The following is a 23,798-nucleotide window of genomic DNA, read 5'->3' on the forward strand; positions in this document are numbered from 1 at the left end:
GGGCTGCATCTTACTTTATTTTGGTTAAGGGCGAGTTATGTTGGATATTTTAGAGGGACTCCCACCAGATTTCTTGCTGTGTCTTTCCAAACACACCTCATTAATGACCTATTTCACTCTCATTGCATCCCTCCTGTCTGATTCTGTCCCTGTCTTGCCATATGCTGCTCCTGGAACACCCTCTTTAACCCACTCAGAAAAGACTAGCATCCTTATGCCCGTGTCATTGTGCACTCAGATGAGCACTGTCAATCTGGAGCTGGCATGCACAGTTCCTGGCATTTGTCCTGTACATGGCAGACAGAGGGAAATTAGTGCCCTGCTTTACAATCAGGGATGGGGTGGTGCAAACCCAGGACATTCTTATTCCTCAGGACCATAAGTGGAGACTCTAACACCAGGCCATATTAGCTTGGTCTGAGAATGCCACTCATGTCAGTGCAGTTTCAGCCATCTGGAGGAAAGCACAACACTGTGCGAAGAAGGTCAATGACCCTTGCCACACCATCAGCATAAATATTGTCATCTTCCCTCTGATACCTCACACTCACTCTGTCTCTGCTACTGCACCCACCTCCCACCTCCCAGCAAGACTCATGCTGTAGCACTCTCACTACTGATTGCAAAATCTTCCTTCACTCACTGTCAGCCATTCCAACACCTGGCATCTCTAACCCTGTTTGCCCTATTTGCTGTCACTAGTTCAGGATTTGATCTGCACCAAAACCAAAAATCTTTGCCACCACTTTCATCTCCTTTAATACCTGTCTTTCTCTCATTCCAGAAAGAAAACAGCCCAATAGGGCAGAAGACGCAGAAGGGTAGCTGTCTGTCTGACATTCAGTTCTTCATCCCTTATGTGGAGAACATCCTGATTCTGAATGTCCTGAATGCCTGACTGACCGTGTCCAAGTCCCTAACCTGGTGTAGGATACTGCCCTTGACTTACCCTTGAGCACGGTGACTCAGTGGTTAGCACTGCTGCCTCACAGCGCCAGGGACCCGGGTTCAATTTCAGCCTCTGGCAACTGGAGTTTGCACATTCTCCCCGTGTCTGCGTGGGTTTCTTCCGGGTGCTCCGGTTTCCTTCCACAGTCCAATGATGTGCAGATTAGGTGAATTGGCCATGCTAAGTTGCCCATAGTTTTCATGGATGTGTAGGTCAGGGGTAAATGTAGAGTAATAGGGGAGGGGAATGGGTCTGTGTGGGTTACTTTTTGGAGGGTTGGTGTGGACTTGTTGGGCCAAAGGGCCTGTTTCCATACTGTACGGATTCTTGTTTTTCTTCTTTTACTGTCCTGCTGAACAAGTTCTATCTGCCTTGACTGACAACCATGACAAGCTTCCTGGCTTTATGTCTGTGCTGCATAGCAAAGCGTGACAGAAGTAATAGGAGTCTGGTATCTCTGGCTGACAGGGTAAAGCAAGGCAGGAATGCTGTGAGCTCATGTAGTGAGTGAGCACTAGGAAAGTAAACATAGAGCTCAGAGATAAAACAAAGAATTGCAGATAATGGAGACCTGAAACAAAAACAGAAATTGCTGAAGAAACTCAGCATGTCTGGCAGCAACTGTGAGGAGAAAGCAGAGTTAATGTTTCAAGGCCAGTGACCCTTCTGAACTCATGGTGAAGAGTCACTGGACTCAAAATGTTAACTCTGCTTTTTTCTTGTAAGTGCTGCTGAAGCCCAGCTCTCCTGAGTCCAGAGATGCAACCTGGTCCAGTCCATGAGCTAGCTGCATGTCCCTGAGCCAAGGTACCGTGACTGCAATGGTAGTTATTGGTGTAGCCCAAGGTGCAACATTGAAGTGCAGAAGTGTACTGTAAGTGGATCAGAGATGTGTCATGAGGGTTCTTCGGGGCTGGCATATTTCACATTCCTATGTCGATGGACACAGGTTACATGTGCCCTGTGCCCTGAGATGTTGATGCTTGTGGACCACCTGTGGAGGGAATGGTGAGCTGAACTCGTCACATACCCACTCTGACATTCTTGACATTTAGCTTGTTTGGCACATTTGGTAAGATGCAAAGCTGACTATTAATGAGATGGGTTGTGCCATTAATAAGGTGTTTAACAAGCAGTGATTCTTTAAACTGGCAACTCGCTGCCGTCTCATGTGAAACATGCCTCACTGCTCAGCAAATACATAAAAATGCAATGAGATGCTCCTGATGTTGAGATGGACCATGTTGGACTTCTTGTCTGATTCTGTCCCCAGTCTTCCCATAACCCACGCCAATCAGGCCCCCAAAAGATTTCACCATCATACTGTCTTTCCCTGCAAGTGCTGCCCGATATTTCCAGCATTTTCTGTTTTTACAACTAAGATCCCTTTTAGTATGTTTATGTCAAATTGTATTTATAGAGTCATACAGCATGGAAACAGATCCTTTGGTCGAACTCGTCCATGCCTACCACGACTCCCAAACTAAACTAGTTCCATTTACCTGAGTTTTACCAATAGCCCTCTAAACCTTTCTTATTCATGTACCTGTCCAAATGTCTTTTAAATGTTGTAGTTATACCCGCATCTACCACTTCCTCTGGCATTTCTTTCCACAAACCAGCCACCCTCTATGTGAAAAAGTTACTCCCCAGTTCCCTTTTAAATCTTTTGCCTCTCACCTTAAAATTATGCCCTCTAGGTTTGAATTTCCCTACCCCAGGAAACAAACCTTTGGTATTTGCCTTATCTATGTCCCTTGTGATTTTATAAAACTCTGTAAGGTCACCTCCTAAACTCCAATGAAAAAAGTTCCAACCTATCTAGCCTCTCCTTCCAACTCAAACCCTCCAGTCCTGCTAACATCCTTGTAAATATTTTCAGCATCCTTTCCAATTTAACAACATCCTTCCTGTAGTGGGGCAACGAGAATTATAGACAGTACTTCTAAACACAGTGGTCTGAGCAATGAAGCTAAGTGTGGCAAATGTCTTCTTTACCACAACTTTAAAAGAAATATATATCTGAACCCTCGATCCCTCTGTTTGATAACACTCCCCAGGGCCCTACCATTAACTGTGTAAGACCTATCCTTGTTCATCTCAACAAAATGCAACACCTTGCATTTATCCAGATTAAAGTCCACCTGCCACTTCATGGCTCATTGGCCCAATTGATCAAGATTCCTTCATAATCTTAGACAACCTTCTTCATTGTCCACTATGCCACCAATTTTAGTGTCAACCACAAACTGACTAACCACGTTTCTTATATTCCCATCCAAATCATTAAATAAATGACAAGTAATGATGGACCTAGCACAGATCCCTGCAGAACACCCTGATCACAGTCCCCCATCTCAAAAAACAACCCTCTACTCGCCTTCTGTCTCCTACAATCAAGCAAATTTTGTATGCAGTTGGCAAGCTCTCTCTGAATCCCACGTAATCTAATTTTACTAACTAGACTACCATGTAGAACTTTGTCAAAGACTTTACTAAAGTTCATGTAGACAACATCTACCACTTTGCCCTCATCATTCTTCTTGGTTACATCAAAAAACTCAATCAAGTTTGTTAGACATGATTTCCCACGCATGAAACCATGCTAACTATCCAAATCAGTTGGTGCTTCTCCAAATGCCTGTAAATTCTATCTCTCAGAATCCCCTCTAACAGCTTACCCATGACTGACGTCGGACTCACTGGTCGAGAGTTCCCAGGCTTTTCCTTGCAGTCTTTCTTTAATAAAGGCACAACATCAGCCACCTTCCAGTCCTCTGGAACCTCATCTATGGCTGTAGATGACACAATAATGCTTCTAAGTGTGCTTTGTGACATTTTACAAGTTGTGGCTGAACAGGACATTGGTTAGGCCACTTTTAATATTGCGTGCAATTCTGGTCTTGCTTCCTATGGAAGGATGTTGTGAAACTTGAAAGCATTCAGAAAAGATTTACAAAGATGTTTTCAGGGTTGGAGGATTTGAACTGTAGGGAGAGATTGAATAGGCTGGGGCTGCTTTCCCTGGAGCATCGGAGGCTGAGGGGTGACCTATATAGAGGTTTATAAAATCATGAGGGGGATGGATAGGATAAGTAGACAAAGTCTTTTCCCTGGGGTGGGGAGGTCCAGAACTAAAGGGCATTAGTTTAGGGTGAGAGGGGCAAGATGTAAAAGAGACCTAAGGGGCAACTCTTTCATGCAGAGGGTGGTACGTGTATGGAATGAGCTGCTAGAGGAAGTGGTGGAGGCTGGTACAATTGCAACATTTAAGAGGCATTTGGATGGGTATATGAATAGGAAGGGTTTGGGGGGATATGGGCTATCTGCTGGCAGGTGGGACTAGATTGGGTTGGGATATCTGGTCGGCATGGACGAGTTGGACTGAAGGGTCTGTTTCCATGCTGTACATCTCTATGACTCTAATGATATATATCAATGTAATTTGTTGTTTGCGTAAATGGCAATCTGAGGACACTCCATGCTATCAGTCTTTCATTTACAAGTGCTAGGAAAAGGGATAGACATATATTTGAAAATGTGTTTACCTGTGAACAAAAGTAAAACAAAGCAATATTTTTAATGACCTTAATATTTATATGTTGGTCTAGAGGTTATCCATACTTTGTACAATGGAACCTTTCACCCATGAGTATTCAGTTCACGAGCAATCTCCGAAGGAAAACTTTGAAACAAAGAATATAAATACATTCCAAGAGATGCCTAGATTTGCTGCTGACTGGAGAAGGGATTAAAATCGCAGATAATTTCTTGACTCTTTTTAAGACATTTGTGTATCAGTGATTAATTTATTACCCCCCCTTCTCTCCTCATTATTTTTTATAGGATAAATCAGATAAAGGAATCATGGAGGACCATGCCTTTGAGGCACTTGAACAGGACTTCCAAGAAGTCCTTTCTGAACTTATGGGAGAAAAGGGACTTGACAAATTCCGCATTGAGTATGAAAAGCTGCACCGCGCCCTCAGAAAATCCCATGAAAATGAGAAGCGCCTAATGGCAAAATGTAAGGACCTCAATGCCGAGATTGTGGCAAATTCAACAAAGGTGACAACTGCACTGAAGCTGTCGCAAGATGACCAGTCAACTATAGATTCCCTAAAGCAGGTGAGGTTTGTGACATCTATTTGTTTGGTCTGCACTGATTTGCTTGTGAAATGCAGAGCTTAGTCTCCAGCATTTCTCTGTAAATACATCCCTAAATTTCAAAATTTGGATATAGATTGACAGGTTCTCAAACAAGCTCGGTTACATTATATTTCAAAGATGATGCTTCAGTGGGGTAATAGAATATTCAAAGCATCTGGAATTTAGAATAAATGTTTATCATCATTATTCCTGCTGATTCCACCTCATGCACACTAAAGTTGTTATCATCCTACCAGACCTGAAGGCTGCTCTCTCATTAGGTGCAGGGAGAGGCTGAGAAGGAGAGTCTATCATGATGACCTCAATCAGTGCAGGAATTGAACCAGCACTGTTGGTATCTTTCTCTGCATTTTTCTGTAGCTGTGACACTGTAATCTGCATTCTGTTCTATTACCCTGATGTACTCATGTAAGATACGATTGTCTGGTTAGCAAAACAGTACTTTTCACTGTATCTGTGACAATAATAAATCGAATCATCAAATCATTTTTTTGTTCTATGTGTTCTCTACTAGTAGGAACTTGTTCAGCTGTCTTTAAATGATTTCAGAAACCCACACACATTGCACATGCTCTCACACATTTTAGTAGCTTTCCCAGCTTAATGACACTCTCACAAAATCAATGCTTCCTCACATCTAACAAAATTACTCTGTATTTCATACTCATTACTGTTGGGTCACATATTACTTACTGCTCAGAAAATTTACCCACCAGAGTGGGATCTATTTGCTCCATTATTTTATCATCTTTAACCATGTTTATTGATATAAATGTTATGATCCCAATTGATGGTAATACTGGGAAAAAGTGAGGACTGCAGATGCTGGAAACCAGAGTTTAGATTAGAGTGGTGCTGGAAAAGCACAGCAGGTCAGGCAGCATCCGAGGAGCAGGAAAATCGACGTTTCGGGCAAAAGCCCTTCATCAGGAATCAGTGCTTTTCCAGCACTCTGATGGTAATACTGGACAAATCAGATGCCAGATTGAAACCTAACTTTTTTGTTTGTTTTAGTTAATGTGTGATCAGTTAGTGAAACAAGTCATGTGAGGTTGCAGGGTTTCTTTAACAACAGAACAGAAATTTATTGCACAAAAGATAAAAACAAATAAAGTATAAGTTATGAAGATCTAGAACACAGAAAAATCTTCAAATGTGTGTGACATGGTTGCTCAGTGATGAGCACTGCTGCCTCACAGCTCGAGGGATATGGGTTTGATTCCAGCCTCGGGGCGACTGTCTGTGTGGGGTTTGCGTATTCTCCCCGTGTCTGCATGGGTTTTCTCCGCATGCTCCGGTTTCCTCCCACAGTCCAAAGATGTGCAGGTTTAGTGAATTGGTCAAGCTAAATTGCCATAGTAAGCAGCCATGTGTAGCTTAGGTGTGTTAGTTAGGGGAAATGTAGAGTAATAGGGTAGGGGAATGGGTCTGGGTGAAATACTCTTCGGAGGGCGAGTGTGGACTTGTTGGGCCAAATGGCCTGTTTCCACACTAGGGTTTCTCTGATTCATAGCTTCATCCTGTTTTACAACACTATTGTTATAGACATTAAACTCCAATGAAACTGCCACTTTGTACCAAACCTGTAAATCTGACTTGACTAATTCCCACCAGTTACTTTATTGCAAACTGTGACCTGCTCATACATGAATATTCAAAAAGGAGAATGCTTAGACTTTCTGAGCATTTAATTAGATGTAGATTTGTAACCAAGTAAACCTGGTTTTGAAATATCACAAACTAAACTTATACACTGAGTTAACAGTCCTTTCCCTGAGCTGTCCTGTCCTCCCTTTGCCTTTCTAGGAGAGAAATTATATTTGCTTTTGGCCCAAGTCAGGTTTCCTCTAGACTTCCTAAAAGCATTCAATCTCTGATTTTTCTGAATTAAAATCAATCCTTAAGTATCCTGAACCAACAACGATCTAATGGCCATAAATATTCTTTTCCATCTGTCATTAACCATCAGAGTAAAAACAATTTTCCATTAACAATCCACAGGATACTTCCCATCTGACACATATTGGAAGGATTGTCTGACCTTTCTTTTTAATCCTTCACAAAAGTAACCATCCCCATGTTCCAGTATTTGAAACTCTAAAGTGATATAAAAATATCTGATATCTTTCATCACATGAATGAAATCACATTTGTTTTGAAATAAAAACACAAAGTAGTGGAGAAACTCAGCAGGTTTGGCAGTATCATAGGAACATAGGAACAGTAGTAGGCCATTCAGCCCCTTGAGCCTGTTCCACCATTCAGAGAGATCATGGCTGATCTGTGGCCTCATTCCAAATACCTGTCTTAAGCCCATAATCCTTAATTATTTTTGCTTAACAATAGTTTATCTATCTCAGATTTAAGATTAGCAACTGATCCAGTATCCACTGCCATTTATGGACGAGAGTTCCAAACCTTCACCACCCTTTCTGTGTAGAAGTGCTTCCTAACATCTCTTCTGAATGGTTTGACCCTAATTCTCAGACCATGCCCCCCAGTTCTAAAATCCCCAACTAGTGGAAGTAGTTTATCTTTATCTATCCTGTCTTTTCCTGTTAATATATTAAAGACTTTGGTCAGATCACCCCTCAACCTTCTAAATTCTAGAGAAAATAGGCCTAATTTGACTGGATTAGATTCCCTACAGTGTGGAAACAGGCCCTTCGGCCCAACAAGTCCACACTGACCCTTCAAAGAGTAACCCACCCAGACCCATTTCCCTCTAACTAATGCATCTAACGCTATGGGCAATTTTGCATGGTCAATTCACCTGACCTGCACACCTTTGGACTGTGGGAGGAAACTGGAGCACACCCACGCAGACACAGGGAGAATGTGCAAACTCCACACAGACAGTCACCCAAAGCTGGAATTGAACCTGGGGCCCTGGTGCTGTGAGGCTGTAGTGCTAACGACTGTGCCAAGTGTCATTGTTGTAAACCAACATTGTACTCTCTCCACTGACAATATGTATTTTCTAAGGTGTGGTGCTCAAATTTGCTCACATATTTCAAGTGGGGTCTAACCAGAGTTTTGTGTAACTGCACCATAACTTCTGCATCTTTGGACTACTACCCTCTTGATATAAAGACCAACACTCCATTAGCTTTCTTGATTATTTTCTGGAACTGTTCATGACATTTTAAAGATCTATGCACCTGAATTCCCAAGTCTCTTTGGAAATTTTACCAACCAATCTAAAACCCCTTCAAAATAGATTCAGAAGATAGCCCAGACTCTAACTTTTTATTATTTTTAAAAAGAAGTGTAGGGAATTGTGTTCCAAGTGCAATTGAATTAGTCAGACTAACGGGCTTGGAGCAAAACACATTTTATTTTTACACCGTAGTTAAAATTCAACAAAAGAAAGAAGAATTAGAATAACTTAACTCTATTGGAAAACTTAACAGACTAATAGATTATTTAATTACTAAACAGCAACTGATCCAATATAGTAACATTCCATAAACAAATCTTTGGCAAGGAATAAAGAGACTTGGAGTGCAGGTTCATAGTTCCTTGAAAGTGGATGCGCAGGTAGATAGAATAGTGAAGAAAGCATTTAGTACACTTATCTTTATTGGTCAGAGCATTGAGTATAGGAGTTGGGTGGTCATGTGGCTGTACAGGACATTGGTTAAACCATTTTTGAAATACTGCGTTCAGTTCTGGTCTCCCAGCTTAGGAAACAATGTTGTGAAATTTGAAAGGGTTCAGAAAAGCATTACAAGGATGTCACCAGGATTGGAGGGTTTGAGCTACGGGGCGAGGCTGAATAAGATGGGGCTATTTTCCCGGAGCATTGGAGACTGAGAGGTGACCTTACAGAAGTTTATAAATCATAACAGGCATGGATAGGATGAATGGTCAAGGTCTTTTCTCCAGGGTAGAAGAGTCCAAAACTAGAGGGCAGAGATTTAAGGTGAGAGAGGAAAGATACAAAAGGGACCTGAGAGGCAACATTTTCATGAGGAGGGTGGTGCATGTACAAAATGAGCTGCCAGAGGAAGTGGTGGAGGCTGGTACAATTACAGCATTTAAAAGGCATCTGGATGGATGTATGAATAGAAAGGGTTTAGGGGGATATGGGTCAATTGTTGGCAAACAGGACTGGGATTAATTTGGGATATCTGGTCGGCATGGACAAGTTGGACCAAAGGGTCTGTTTCTGTGCTGTACAGCTCTATGACTATAAGTTCAGTGATGTGGAGCTGCCAGTGTTGGACTGGGTGCTGATGCCTAAAGAAGGAGTGAGGCTTCAAAAGCTGGTGTTTTCAAATAAACTTGTTGGACTATAACCTGGTATCATGTGATTTTTGACCTTATAAATTCAGTAAAATAGATTGTCTCACATGCAATTCCAACAACAGAAAGAGAACCCAAGCTTTTAGCTATAACAGAAAGAGGAATAATAGCTTCCACATCCAGCTTCAAGACCCCAGCGACTACTGAAAGTTAAACAAAAAGATCCTGGTTCTGGGGGAGTTTGACCCTCCTCCTTTTTGATTCAAAGCTAGCAATCTTGTTGGGTTCAGAGCAGAGAACTTAGCTCCAAGTTTATTACATTTGCTTTCAAAAGAAACATAACAGAACAAATCCTTTTTAAAGGCACATCTCGATATACATACAGACATTCCTTGTATTTCACTTTGTACCATATGGAAAGTTCCTTCAACTATCTTTTTCGGTTCATAAAGAGTAACCTCATACTTGCTTACACTGAATTCCATTTGCCACAGTTTTTCCCATTCATTTAGTCTTTCAATATCTCTGTAATTTAACGCTATCATCTACACTGTCTACAATGCCCAACTTTCTGTTCTCAGAAAATTTGGATGCATGTCTTTCTATGCCATTATTTAATTGTTAATGAATAGCGTGAATAATTGAGGTCCAAACAGAGATCCTTGTGGGAATCCACTACTTACATCATGTTGCATCTGCTGACAAAGAAAAAACAGAGTTAACGTTTTGACATGAATGTAAATACTCTACTGAAGGCAGGTTGAAATGTAGTGGGTTTTATGCCATCTAAAGTGGGAGGGGAGAGAAGGTCTGATATAGGGTAGAGGGTAGGAGGGATTGAATAATAATGATGTCACGGAACAAAAGGCAAAGGGAATGTAGAAAGAAAGAAGCATTTGTCCATTCAGACTTAAAAACCACGCAACACCAAGTTATAGTCCAACAGGTTTAGTTGGAAGCACTAGCTTTCGGAGCACTGCTCCTTCAGCAGGTGGTTGACCAAGGAGCAGCGCTCCAAAAGCTACTGCTTTCAGTTAAATCTGTTGGACTATAACCTGGTGTTGGGTGATTTTTAACTTTGTACACCCCAGTCCAACAGTAGCATTTGATTAGATTACTTACAGTGTGGAAATAGGCCCTTTGGCCCAACAAGTCCACACCGACCCGCCAAAGCGCAACCCACCCAGACCCATTCCCCTACATTTACCCCTTCACTTAATACTACGGGCAATTTAGCACGGCCAATTCACCTAACCTGCACATTTTTGGACTGTGGGAGGAAACCAGAGCAAACCTGCACAGACACGGGGAGAATGTGCAAACTCCACACAGTCAGTCGTCTGAGGTGGGAATTGAACCTGAGTCTCTGGTGCTGTGAGGCAGCAGTGCTAACCACTGTGCCACCATGCCACCCCTATCTCCAAGTCATGACTTCCATTCAGACCGAGTGTGAATGCAAGAATGGTGACCAGCTCCACTTAAAGCATACTGATGTGAACGTGCCAGTGTTGGACTAGATTGGACAAGGTCAAAAATCACACGACTCCCGGTTATAGTCCAACAGCTATTATGTTCACATAAACCTGTTGGACTATAATGTGATGTCATATGATTTTTGATATAAAGCAGACAGAAATAGGGTTTTGTTGGATGTGGTGAGGGAGTGATAACACAGTATGGTGATCACTGATATACAATGGGATCCCTTATTGTTTGTCAGCGTCTTGCGAAGACATAGAAATTGAGAGTCAAACCGGTACATGGAAGAACAAAACAGAATCAGAAAAGGGGAGCAGACCTCATGGTCTGAAATTGCTGAACTCAACAATGAATCTGGAAGGCTGCAGAGTGACTTATCAGAAAATGAGGTTCTATTCCTCAAGCTTGCATTGGGCTTCATTGTAACATTGCAGGAGATTGCTGACAGAAGCATGAGCATGACAGCACATGATTAAAATGGCAAGTGACGAGAAACCCAGGATCATGCTTAGAGACTGAGCAATGGCGTTCCACCCTTTCTGCATTTGGTCTGTCCAATGTAGAGGAGACTGCATGTGAACGGTGGATATAATAGTCGTGAGTGTGGTGCTGGAAAAACATGCAAAGAGCAGGAGAATCAACGTTTCGGGCATAAGCCCTGATTTCCTGATGAAGGACCTATGCCCAAAACATCAATTCTCCCGTTTCTTGGATGCTGCCTGACCTGCTGTGCTTTTTCAGCACCACACTCTCGACTGATCTCCAGCATCTGCAGTCCTCACTTTCTCCCAGTGAATATAATGTCCAATTATATGTAAATCAATCCATAACCTGGAATGACTGTTTGGTGCCTTGGACAGTGAAGAAAGAAAAGATAAAAGAGCAGGTAATGTGATTCTTACAATTGCATGGGAAGGGGGTTGAAATGTTGGGTGATTGAGGAGTGGACGAGGGTGTCACCAAGGCAATAGCAAATAGTCCCAGCATATTGAGCCTGTTTTCATTATGAAGACTTAAAACTGGACATTATCCTCTTTACCCTTTTGTCAGCATTCTCCAGAGTCTCAGCATCTCCTGCCCCGTGTTTGAGAGCTAAAACCCGATCTCATAGTTAAAAAACACAAAAGTGTAAACTAAGCATAGTATTCCTAGTTTTATATTGGTCAGTGCAGGGAATAAAACATAATGCTTTATTTGTTTTCTTATGACCATACAGTATCATTTATGATCCTTAATGCTTTATCCACCAAGTCCTTCAGATCCCTCTTATATTTCAGAATCTTTATTCTCTGGTGACTGAGCATTACTTCATAAATGCATTTCTGCACATGGAGGATATGGGCTCATTCTCTCAACTTAGATCATTTGGTTAATATACTTGATTTACATTCCTTCAACATAACTTCTTTTCTCCTGTGAATATTTTTGTTTCATCAGCAAATATAACATAATTTATTCAATTTTTCTTTCACAAACATAAGAAAATGTTGAGGAGACAAGCACTATGAGATGCATCAAGCTCATTCATCAAGTGCTACAACCCATTCATCAAACATCCAATCGCATTTTGAACTCCACTAGATTATGTGAAACTTTCACTTCCCTTTGGATTTTTTTTCATCAACAATATGCTTTAAATTAAACTTTAATGAATTTCCTTATATGTTCTCTGGCCTATAAACCTTGAGGTAATATTGTGGATTCACCTACTGTACATCATTGAATATTTTATAGGCCTTAGTGAGATTTTCATTACCCTTAAAACATAAGCAGCAGGAGCAGCAGTAGGCAATTGAAACACTTGAGTTTACTGTGCCATTTGACATATTCATAGCTGATCTCACCTCAGCCTCAACACCACTTTCCCGCCCACTCCCCAATGCCCTTCAACACATTACTGATTACAAAATCTGTCTATCTCTACCTTAAATTTACTCAATGTCCCAGCAACTACCTTTGCTCATTTTTCTAAATTCCAGATAGAATAGGCCTAAACTGCTCAATCTGTCTTCATTAGACAAATCCCTGATCGCTGGAATCAATCTGGTGAACCTCCTCTGAACTGCTTCCAATTCAACACTATCCCTCCCCAAGCAAGGGGACCAAAATTGTGTGTAATACTCCGAGTACAGTTTTACTAATGCATTGCACAGCTCTAGTATCACTTCCCTACTTTTATATTCTGTACTTTTAACAATAAATGCCACAATTCTATTTGCCTTCCTCATTGCCTTTTGTACCTGCATACTAATTTTCTGTGAACACTAGATCCCTCTGCACTGAAGCACTCTGAGGTTTCTCTTCACTTAGTTAATAAGTTCCCTTTCTATTCCTTTGACTAAAATGGATAACCTCACACTAACCCATGTCAAACTTCATCTGCCAAATTTTGGCCCATTCACCAAACCTATTCATATCCATTTGTAAATTTCTTATTTCTTCATTGCACTTACTTTTCCACCTATTTAAGTGTCATTTACAAATTTGACTGTATTACTTTCTGTCCCCACATCCCTGTAAATAATTGGGGCCTGCGGACTTAATCCTGTGGCACCCAACTAGTTAACATCTTGCTAACCAGAAAAAGACACATTTATCCCAACTCTCTGCTTTCTATTGGTTAGCCAATCCTCTAACCAGACTGATAAATTACCCCTAACCTGATGTGATCTGACCTTGTGTATTTTGTGCAGCACCTTATCAAAAGTCTTTTGGAAGTCCAGTTATACTATATGTACAGGATTCCCAATATACATCTTCATTGTAATGTCTTCAAAGAACTCTAGCAAATTACTCAAATGTGATTTATACTTCATAAAACCATACTGACTCTGATGGATTGTGTTTGACATTCCAAATGTCCTGTCATTACTTCCTTAATAATGATTATAACAATTTCCCAATGGCACATTTTAAACTAAGTGGTCTGTAGTTTCCTACTTTCTGCCTCCCTCTCTTTTTTAAATAAGTGTGTTATATGAGCATTTCCAATCCACTGGAACTTTTTCCACATTATTATAACTAATGGATCCGGTATCTCTCCTGCCACTTCCTTTAAGACCCGAGGATGTCAGCCATTAGGCCCTAGGGACATGGCTGCTTTCAATTCCAATGTACTTTCCCCTAGTAATAACAACTGTTCTAAGTTCCTCACTTCCTATAATCTCAACATTACTTGTTATAAATAGGATAGTAATATGTTCTTCATCATGAAAACTGAAGCAAAATATTGATCAAATGACTGCCATTTCTGTGGTCCCCCCATTAACTCCCCAATCTCATCCTCCAATGGACCAACACTCACTTTAACTACTCTCTTCTCTTTTATATACTTGTCGGAGCTTTTGCTCTATGGTTTTTATATTTTGTACTAGTTTTCTTTCAAAATTTATCTTTGCACTTTTTATGTTTTTCTTAGTACCCTTTTTTGATCTTTAGGGGTTGCCCAAACTTCCAGCCTCTGCAATGTGGCATGTCTTAGTTTTTTGTCTTTACATTATCTTTAACTTCTTTGTTGAGCCATGGATATTTCCCTCCATACCCACCAGCTCAACCCACCACCCTTGAAATATTTCTTCCTCTGGAATAAATCTAGTTGGGAGCAATTAAGTAGCTCTTTACACATCTGCCACTGTTCATCAACTATCCAACATTTCAGTCTCCCACCTACTCCACTAGGGTCTGATCTGTCCTCATGCCTATGTCATTATCTTTGTTTAATTCCAGTTTCTCACCTTAAACTGAATTTGAGATTCTAGCATGCTGTGATCACTCTTCTCTAGATGATCTTTTTCAGTGCAATTATTAATTAATCCCACATCATTACACAATGCCAAATCCAAAATAACCTGCTCTCTGGTTGGTTCCCACCATACTGCTCCAAGAAACAATTTGTAATATATTCAATGAATTCCCCCGAGGCTACCCTGCCATTTTGATTAATGCAGTCCATTGTTCTAGACCAGAGCAAAACACATTTTATTCATACACGAAAGTTAAAATAAAATAAATGAATGAAGTGAAATAATTTGGCTCTATTGGAAAACTTAACAAAATAATAGATTATGTAACTACTAAACAATAACTGTTCTAATATTGTGACATCCCATAAAGACTTCCCTGACAAATGCAAATTAAGTAAAGTAGATTGTCTCACATGAAATTCTAGTAGCAGGATGAGAACCCCCAGCTCTTAGCGGTAACAGAGAGAGGACAAACAGTTTCCACATCCAACTTCAATACCCCAGCAGCTGCTATTGGAAAACTCAAACTAAAAGTCCTGGTCCTGGGTGAGCTTGATCCTATCTATTCAGACTGCTTCTTTTGTTCTAACTTAAAAAGAAACCAAGGCCTTAGAAGCTGTTTATTGGATTTAAAGACACTGCTCTCCATCTCTGTTTTAAAACCTCTCTTCAAAACAAAACAGGACAAAATACACCTCTTAAATCCATGCTATCATCACACCATATACATTTTAAAATTACTGATGATTATTGCTATACCTTTTCTACAAGCCCCCAGTATTTCCTGGCTTATCCTGTACCCCACTGTGTTTCTGGGTGTTTGGGGTCTGATAGATTACTCCCACCAAGAACTTCTTACCCTTGCTATTTCTTATTTCTGCACAGATTGATTCTTTGAGTTGATCTCCACTGTCGATGTCATTTAGACAATAAAATCTAAAAGCAGATTTAGGCCGTTCCACCCATTGAGTTTGCTCTGCCATTTGATGATAGCTGATATATTTCTGAACCCCATTCTCCTGCCTTCTCCCCAAAACTCTTGGTCCCTTACCAATGAAAAATCCATTTATCTCTGTCTTAAATACATTCAATGATTGAGCATTCACAGCCTTCTGTAACATGAGTTCCACAGATCCAGCTCCCTCTGGTTGAAGAATTTTTTTCTCTCTCAGTTGTAAAGGGTCATCCCTTCTGAGGCTGTGCACTTGAGTCCTAGTCTCTCCTACAGTGGAGACATTTTCTCCATGACTACTCTAACCAGTATTCTGTAAGCTTCAATGAGATTCCCCCTCAACTTTCTAAACTCTGTCGAGTATACACCCAGAGTCCTCAACCACTCCTCATATGACAAGCCCTGCATCCTCAGGATCATTCTTATAAAGCTCCTCTGGACCCCCTCCAATGCCAGCACATCTTTCTTCAGATATAGGGCCCAAAACTGCTCACAATATTCCAATTTCTCAGTGCAGCCCTGGTCTCTTCCTTTACTCTACCACCTCCTTCTCCTTTCTGTCTATCCTTCCAAAACACTGAGTACCTTTGCATATTCAATTCCCAAACCTGGTTTCCATGTAACCACATCTCAGTAATTACCACAAAGTCATGCCCATTTGTCTATGTGCTATGTTAACTCATAGAGATACCTTCAGCATTTACCCTTTTCTTGAGTTAAACATTTTAAGCCTCTCTTTGGAATACTTCTCCTTGCAACTTTCTACCATTTATGTTTTATCTAAATGAAAACCAAAATAACTGTGGATGTTGGAACAGAAATTGTTGGAAAAGCTCAGCAGGTCTGGCAGCACCAGTGAAGAGAAATCAGAGTTAACATTTCAGGTCCATTGACCCTTCCTCAAAATATTTTATCTAACCTCGCCCATGCAGTTAGTTTTTGGTATTTTGTGATTAAAATTATATACAGTGCTCCCAAGGATAGACTTAGTTGTGCTTGCAAAGTCTCGAGATAACGCATTTATACTGCCTAACTTTAGCTATGTGCTGCAATGTTCTGTTTTCCTTTTAATTGTGTCTGAACATTCTCAACATTGAAAAATAATTAGTCTTCTGTCACTGGAGAATTCTGTATCAATATGATAAATCACAAAATACAAATATAGAACTGAAGCTTAAAGTGTGCATCGTCCTTCCTTTGTCGTGCCTCAAAATCACACTCTCCTGTAGTGACAGCATTAACATTTCTCGTATAATTTGCAGGGGAGTTAAGCATGTTGAGGTAAAGAGGAGGAATCTGTAACCAGCTGGCTTTTTGACCTTGTGCTCACTACGTTGTTGATTTTATTGTATCTGGTGACTAGGATACCTCAGCTGAAAAATGTGTTGCTGGAAAAGCGCAGCAGGTCAGGCAGCAGGAGAATTGACGTTTTGGGCATAAGCCCTTCTTCAGGAATGAGGAGGGTGTGCCAAGCAGGCTAAGATAAAAGGTAGGGAGGAGGGACTTGGGGGAGGGGCGTTGGGAATACGATAGGTGGAAGGAGGTTAAGGTGAGGGTGATGGGCGGAGGATACCTCAACCTAGATTATAAGATTAAAAATCACACAACACCAGGTTATAGTCCAACAGGTTTAATTGGAAGCACACTAGCTTTCAGAGCGACGCGAATGGATTACGGATCTTCAATGTATAATTTCAATTACATCACACTGCAAATTTTTGCTATAAATTCTGTGTTACGATTGAGCCCTCCACAATCACCTGATGAAGGAGCGTCGCTCTGAAAGCTAGTGTGCTTCCAATTAAACCTGTTGGACTATAACCTGGCGTTGTGTGATTTTTAACTTTGTACACCCCAGTCCAACACTGGCATCTCCGAATTTAGATTATAAGACATGGTTAGCACGTTGCTTGCTTCTTAGTTATCTTATGTTTGTGTTCAGTGACTTTGACTGCAGAGCGATTTTAAAAAATCTAATTGTGATCTTCTTGGAAATCTTAAAAGAGCCATAAATAATACTCCTAAATCAGATATCTTGGAGATTTAGTGCCACAGACATGTTTCTGGGAGAAATATTCCTCATTGAACTCGAGTATTCCAAGATGTATAAATTTTCTGCTGCATTCTGTCATTTCGACGAAACCAGTTATAGATAGCTGACAACTTTGTTCCAAGTATCTCTGCTGTTGGAGCCTATTATCACATTTGCGTGGGCTGCCATCTGTAATACATTTTGTATTTCCCTTGTTGTTTGCGAGAATGAGTCGGCTGGTGGAATTTTTTACATCTTCAAGTTGTTGGTGCTGGCAGCTGTGGAATTTATTGTTCATCGTGAAATGTCCTGAATGCATGAGTGGCTTGCTAGCTTGACCACTTCACAGGGCTGTTGTTATTGAGGGATTTGAGTCACTTGCAGGCCAGTTTGAACAAAGATAGCAGGCTTCCTTCTCTAATCAGTTAGGTTTTTATACCCTCATGTGTAAGGCTATAACAACTTTTTATTTCTAGATTTTGTGAAGAGTAAACCTGCTGTGGAGAGTCATAGAGTCTTAGAGTCATACAGCATGGAACCAGACCCTTTGGTTCAACTTGACTGTGCCAGTCAGATATTGTAAACTGATATTGGCATTTGGCCAATGTCTCTCTAAACCCTTTCTCTTTGTGTACCCACCCAAGTGTCTTTTAAATGTTGTAATTGTATCAGCCTCCACCACTTCCTCTGGTATCTCATTCCATACAAGCACCACCCTCTGCATGAAAAAATTGCCTCTCAGGTCCCTTTTAATCTTTCCCACCTCCATATGTGGAGTTACATATGGGCTAGACCAGATATGAATGTCAGATTCCTTCCCTAAAGGACATTAGTGAACCAGGTTTTTCAACAATTAACAATGGATTTACACTCATCATTAGACTTTTAATTCCAGATTTTTATTGAATTCAAATTCCACTATTGTCAGTGGTGGGATTTGAACTTTGGTCCCCAGAACATTACCTGAGCCTTGAGGTGAGCAGTATAGTGATAATACCACTACGCTATCACCTTCCCATAAACTGTAACCTGCCATCTTTCTTGTAGCAGAGAGACCAGTATTGAACACCATATTCTAAAAGTGGCCTCACCAATGTCCTATAGAGCTGCAATGAGGTCCCAACTCCTAAACTCAATGCACTTCCTAGTCCAGTCTTCTACCACCTAAGACCATTTATGCCATGTCTAGTAGAAATGAGTCACTTGCCTGTAAGACTAGGGGGTAAACATTCATGAATCTTTCAAAGATGAGGGAAGGTCTATGATGAGTAACTTCTAATCGGAGGTGATAGTTTTCAATGTTTCCTTCTTGACCTTTTGCAGGGTTAACATATATTTTCTTTGAAATATAGAGTTGAAAATGGAAGTTTCGACTGTGGTGTGCAGAAAAAGACACAGTTTTTCATATAACTTGAAATATTAGTTAAATTGTGTGATATTCACACATTTGTTATATAAGAGCAAAATTTTTTTTTCAGAAGTAAATTTGATAGTTTTGTGAGAGAAACTGGTACCAAGTGCCTTTGGTTGAAAAAGATTAAACTCTCCAGCAACAGCTTTTGGAATGGTTTTACGTGGTACTTTTGTCACAGAATTGAGAAAAGTGAGTGGAGTACTCAGATCTTCAGGAGCCTGAACGCAAACCAGATCTCTCTCCTTCCCTCTGAATGTGGAAAGGAAATGATACTCAAAGACTCTGCAAGGGGAAAGATTTAACCAAAAGACCTAGGTCTAATTGATCAGCTACTTTCTCAAACTATGAGAAAGTTTGTTCATTCTATCCTTTTGGTTTGGTCTCTTGATTCACAGATTTTGTCCTCTTTTGCTGATCTATTCCATCATGGTATTCCTGTAATACTGATTACACTATCTGTCCTTTCAATCCCATTTATGAATGAATGTATCTGTTTTTCAATTTAAAGGGTGGAGTTATAGTCTTAATTTGCATATTAGTGATTAAAATTCCACTTGTCAAAGGATAGTTTTGTTACAATAAATAACTATTTGTTTACTTGTTTGCGGCTGAAACCTGGTGTGAATTTCTTTGATCTGGCATAATGCTCACAGTCAGATATTCTAGTGATTAAATTGATCATAGTTAATATTTGTGATCACTAGTGAAGCAGTGGAGATTAATTTCCAGTACACTCTTCCCATCAGAGTTGTAACACTTTCTTAATTCCACTTTTTGTCTGGAATTTGATTTTCTGAAGTGTACATTTATGATTTGGCTAAAACTGTTAAATGGATGGAATTTTCGCAAACACGTTTAACTCGTGAAAATTACCCAAGTAATGCATATCGATTGTAATCATATTGATATAGTCCAATATGCTTCTGCTCATTTCCAAAATGATGGAACATTGCTAAAACTGCACGGCTGAGCTAATTCTGTTCCATGTTTTACCAAAATAAATAGGAGATTGAGAAAGCTTGGAAAATGGTTGATTCAGCTCTTGAACAGGAAAAGCGAGGAAAGGAGACCATTCGCTCTCTAAAACAGGAAATTAGTAATCTAACCAGACTGGTGGAGCAAGGCGCAGGACTTTCTTTGGGCCAGGAAAGCAGGTTTGTTGAATAACTTATTTTTCCTTTACTGTGTAATTTCTTTATTAGGATGTTGTTGCATATGCCTGGTCGCAAACTGTGTGCATGGTCAGAATGACATCTTTGATGACTAACTATGGAAATTGCACTTTTCTTACTGATTGGAATTTTGGCTTTGGGTGATAGTGAAAACTGGGAGATATTGAACCATATCCATCCTCCTACCTTTCACTTCCATTGAAATTGATAAAAGGAAAGTCAGGAGAGGTTTTACTTGTTTTTCTCTATCAGCCAAAATCAGAATTAGTCTTTCTTGCTTGGGACCAGCTAACCATGTGACCATTCTAGGTTGCAGTTCCAAAGATTAATAATAGGTGGCATCTTGTACGCAGTGAGTAACTTACCTGGAAAATTGCTGACATGGTAGCTTCAATTATGCAGTGTTATGGTGGGTTATCTCAGAAATGCCTATCCTGATTGTTGGCTGATAAATTGACCACAAAGAACAAGCAAAAACTGATTATACCAGGCAACCAGAAAACTAACGTAATTAAAATTACATTTTTCAGGTGATACTTTGCACTTTATGTTGACCAGGTAGGGGATCTCTGGCTAGTTTCTTTTAATCTTTTCTAGCTAAGGGTGTTAAAGTGAGATTTAACATTTCCATTGCCTCCTCTAGTTACACCTATTGAAGGAATGTTGTTACTGTCATGGAGCAGTATTTCATTGAAGGTTGAAGTGAAGTGAAAACAGGCTGATAGGCACGGCATGCTTTAGATTGGAGCTTTTAAACGGCATACCTCTATGCAAATAAATGATGATTTTTAAACTTTGAAAGCATGTTTCATCACAATTCAGTACCTTTTCGTCGGAAATTATTATTTTTTTGCAAGCAGTGTTCCTCCTTATTCCAAAACCAGTGCAACAGAAAGCCACTGTTTTAGAAGCAGATCCTAACTGTTGTTGAGTAAGTAGCAGGCATCTGCCTTCCTGAACTGCTGCAGTCCATCTGCTCCAGGTACACCACAATGCTGTTAGGAAAAATCTTGCAGCATTTTGATCCCATGACAATGAAGGAATAGGGATATGGTTCCAAGTCAGGATGGTGTGTGCTTTGGAGGTGATCTTGTAGGGTATACTGTCCCCATGTATCTGACACTCTAGTCCTTTTAGATAGTATTGATTGTGGGTTAGGACGGTGTTATCAAATGCAAAGCAGCAACTGGAATCCCTTTGCTTCCGCTTTCTGGAACTGAGTGCATCATGATAAAGATTGTGTGAGATCTGGTTGATATTAATTGACTTTACCACCTGAAGTTGGGAAATAATTCAATTTACAATAGTTTCTAATAACTGTAAGGCTTGTGTGCCAAAGTGCAGAAACGCTGTTCAAGTCTTAAACTTCTTTAAACTGAGTTCATAACAACAAACTTTGAGGTGCAGCAGAAAGGGAGTGACAACAGCCTCTGTCATAGTTAAGCAATGAAAGTAAATGGCTTAATTTTAACAAGTAAGAACTAACGAGGATTGAGACAAATCTTGAAATCAGGAGAAAATACAAATACTTGTAACTGGAATGCCAAGGAAAAATGGAGAGCTAAATGCACAGGTCAAAGTTTGGTTTTCAGAGAATACTGACTTATTTGCTAACTGTTTTAATCTCCCACCAGTCAGGAAATGTATTAATATTGAATGAGCTTGGATAGTTGTCACAAGCTTTTATTTGTTGTTTCTATATTGTTACTGTTGGAGATAGACATTTAAGTTAGATGTATCCTGATTAAATTATTTGATGAAACACCCTTATAAAACACTGGTTAGACCTCAGCTGCAATACGGTGCACATTTCTGGAGTGGACAGGGAGTAATTGGGACAAACACAAAGATGGCTGCCTGAGCATGTGCAAATGGGTCTGGTGTCATCAGTTACCAGCACCTGATGCCGCTAAGCCAGAATGGAGCTGCGTAAACACAATCGCTATTACTACATTCCATGAATAATAATGTCCCTGGCTCTTCATGCCTGCTGAATCAAATTTGCACATGTGTTGGGGGACCTTCGACTGAGAATCTGGGTGCTTGGAACAGGGTAAAAGGCTGTAAATGTGGTGCTGGCCATTGAGCAGAGCAGCCAGTTAGCACCCTATGGTGGGCAAGAAAGATAGCAGCTCTGAGATGAACTTGGACTGGGAGGAGCACAATGGTCTATCCCTCAGGTTGGAAGCTGCATTTCACTACTTGTGCATTCCTTGTGCTACCTTCTGGTGGCATTCCTATCACATGGCCTTCTTGGAATCACCATTTAAAAATGATGGAAAGCCCTTAGCGCGGAAACTGAAGAGATTGGTGAGAAGGGTGATAGGGTTAAGGAGCTTCAGTTACTTTGAAATATTTGGGCTTTCCCCTTGGAGGGCTCTGATGGGATTTGCTAGAGAGGGCAGTGAATGCAATGACTGCTTTGATGGAGTAAATAAGGAGAAATGATTCCCGCAGGTTGAATGGCCAAGAGCCAGAGGGCACGGATTAAAAGTTGAGAACCAGAGGTGAAGTGGTAGGGTGAATAAAGCGCATAGCACATTGTTTTGCTTTGGAATATACCATTGGGTAGGTGCTAGCTAATGGAAACTTTTAATGGGAGTGGATAAGGGAAAGGAAGACATTTATTGTGATAAAGGGAAATTGAAGGGAAGTGCAATTATTTGGTTGGCTCCTTCATATTACCAGTATAGGCTTGATGAACAGAATGGTCATGTTCTGTACTATATCATTATGTGGTTCTATTGAAAGCTGTTTTTGGCTTTCAACCATTCTGTGATGCTTTCAATAAGTGGCTTAAAGTTATCACTGTGCATGAGCTTACGTTATTTAGAGGCACAACTCAAGTGAGTCCCACACAGGAGGTTAGTGAGCAAAGTTAGGGCGCATGGTATTGGGGGAAAAGTACTAACTTGGATTGAAAGTTGGTTGGCTGACAGGAAACAAAGAGTAGTGATAAACGGCTCCATTTCGGAATGGCAGGCAGTGACCAGTGGGGTATCGCAGGGATTAGTGCTGGGACCGCAACTTTTTACAATATATATTAATGATATAGAAGATGGTATTAGTAATAACATTAGCAAATTTGCTGATGATACTAAGCTGGGTGGCAGGGTGAAATGTGAGGAGGATGTTAGGAGATTACAGGGTGACCTGGACAGGTTAGGTGAGTGGTCAGGTGCATGGCAGTTGCAGTTTAATGTGGATAAATGTATGGTTATCCACTTTGGTGGCAAGAACAGGAAGGCAGATTACTACCTAAATGGAATAAATTTAGGTAAAGGGGCAGTACAAAGAGATCTGGGTGTTCTTAAACACCAGTCAATGAAGGTAAGCATGCAGGTACAGCAGGTAGTGAAGAAGGCTAATAGCATGCTGGTCTTCATAACAAGAGGGATTGCATATAGAAGCAAAGAGGTTCTTCTGCAGCTGTACAGGGCCCTGGTGAGACCACACCTGGAGTATTGTGTGCAGTTCTGGTCTCCAAATTTGAGGAAAGACATTCTGGCTATTGAGGGAGTGCAGCGTAGGTTCACGAGGTCAATTCCTGGAATGGCGGGACTATCTTACGCTGAAAGACTGGAGTGACTGGGCTTGTATACTCTTGAGTTTAGAAGATTGAGAGGGGACCTGATTGAG

At 40.5% G+C, this 23,798-nt stretch overlaps 1 protein-coding gene across 1 annotated transcript in view; it reads left to right on the plus strand.

Moving 5' to 3' along the window:
• The first annotated feature begins 4,800 nt into the window (after positions 1-4,800).
• The window catches only part of cfap58 (cilia and flagella associated protein 58), a 189,409-nt gene continuing 170,411 nt past the window's right edge, over positions 4,801-23,798 (plus strand). Inside the window, exons 1-2 of the mRNA XM_043712232.1 lie at positions 4,801-5,077; positions 19,993-20,141. Coding sequence (XP_043568167.1) covers positions 4,817-5,077; positions 19,993-20,141 — 410 coding nt within the window. The 5' untranslated portion in view covers positions 4,801-4,816. The remainder of the gene's footprint in view (positions 5,078-19,992; positions 20,142-23,798) is intronic.

This window comes from Chiloscyllium plagiosum, chromosome 22 (assembly GCF_004010195.1).
Source record: "Chiloscyllium plagiosum isolate BGI_BamShark_2017 chromosome 22, ASM401019v2, whole genome shotgun sequence".
Taxonomy (NCBI): Eukaryota; Metazoa; Chordata; class Chondrichthyes; order Orectolobiformes; family Hemiscylliidae; genus Chiloscyllium; species Chiloscyllium plagiosum.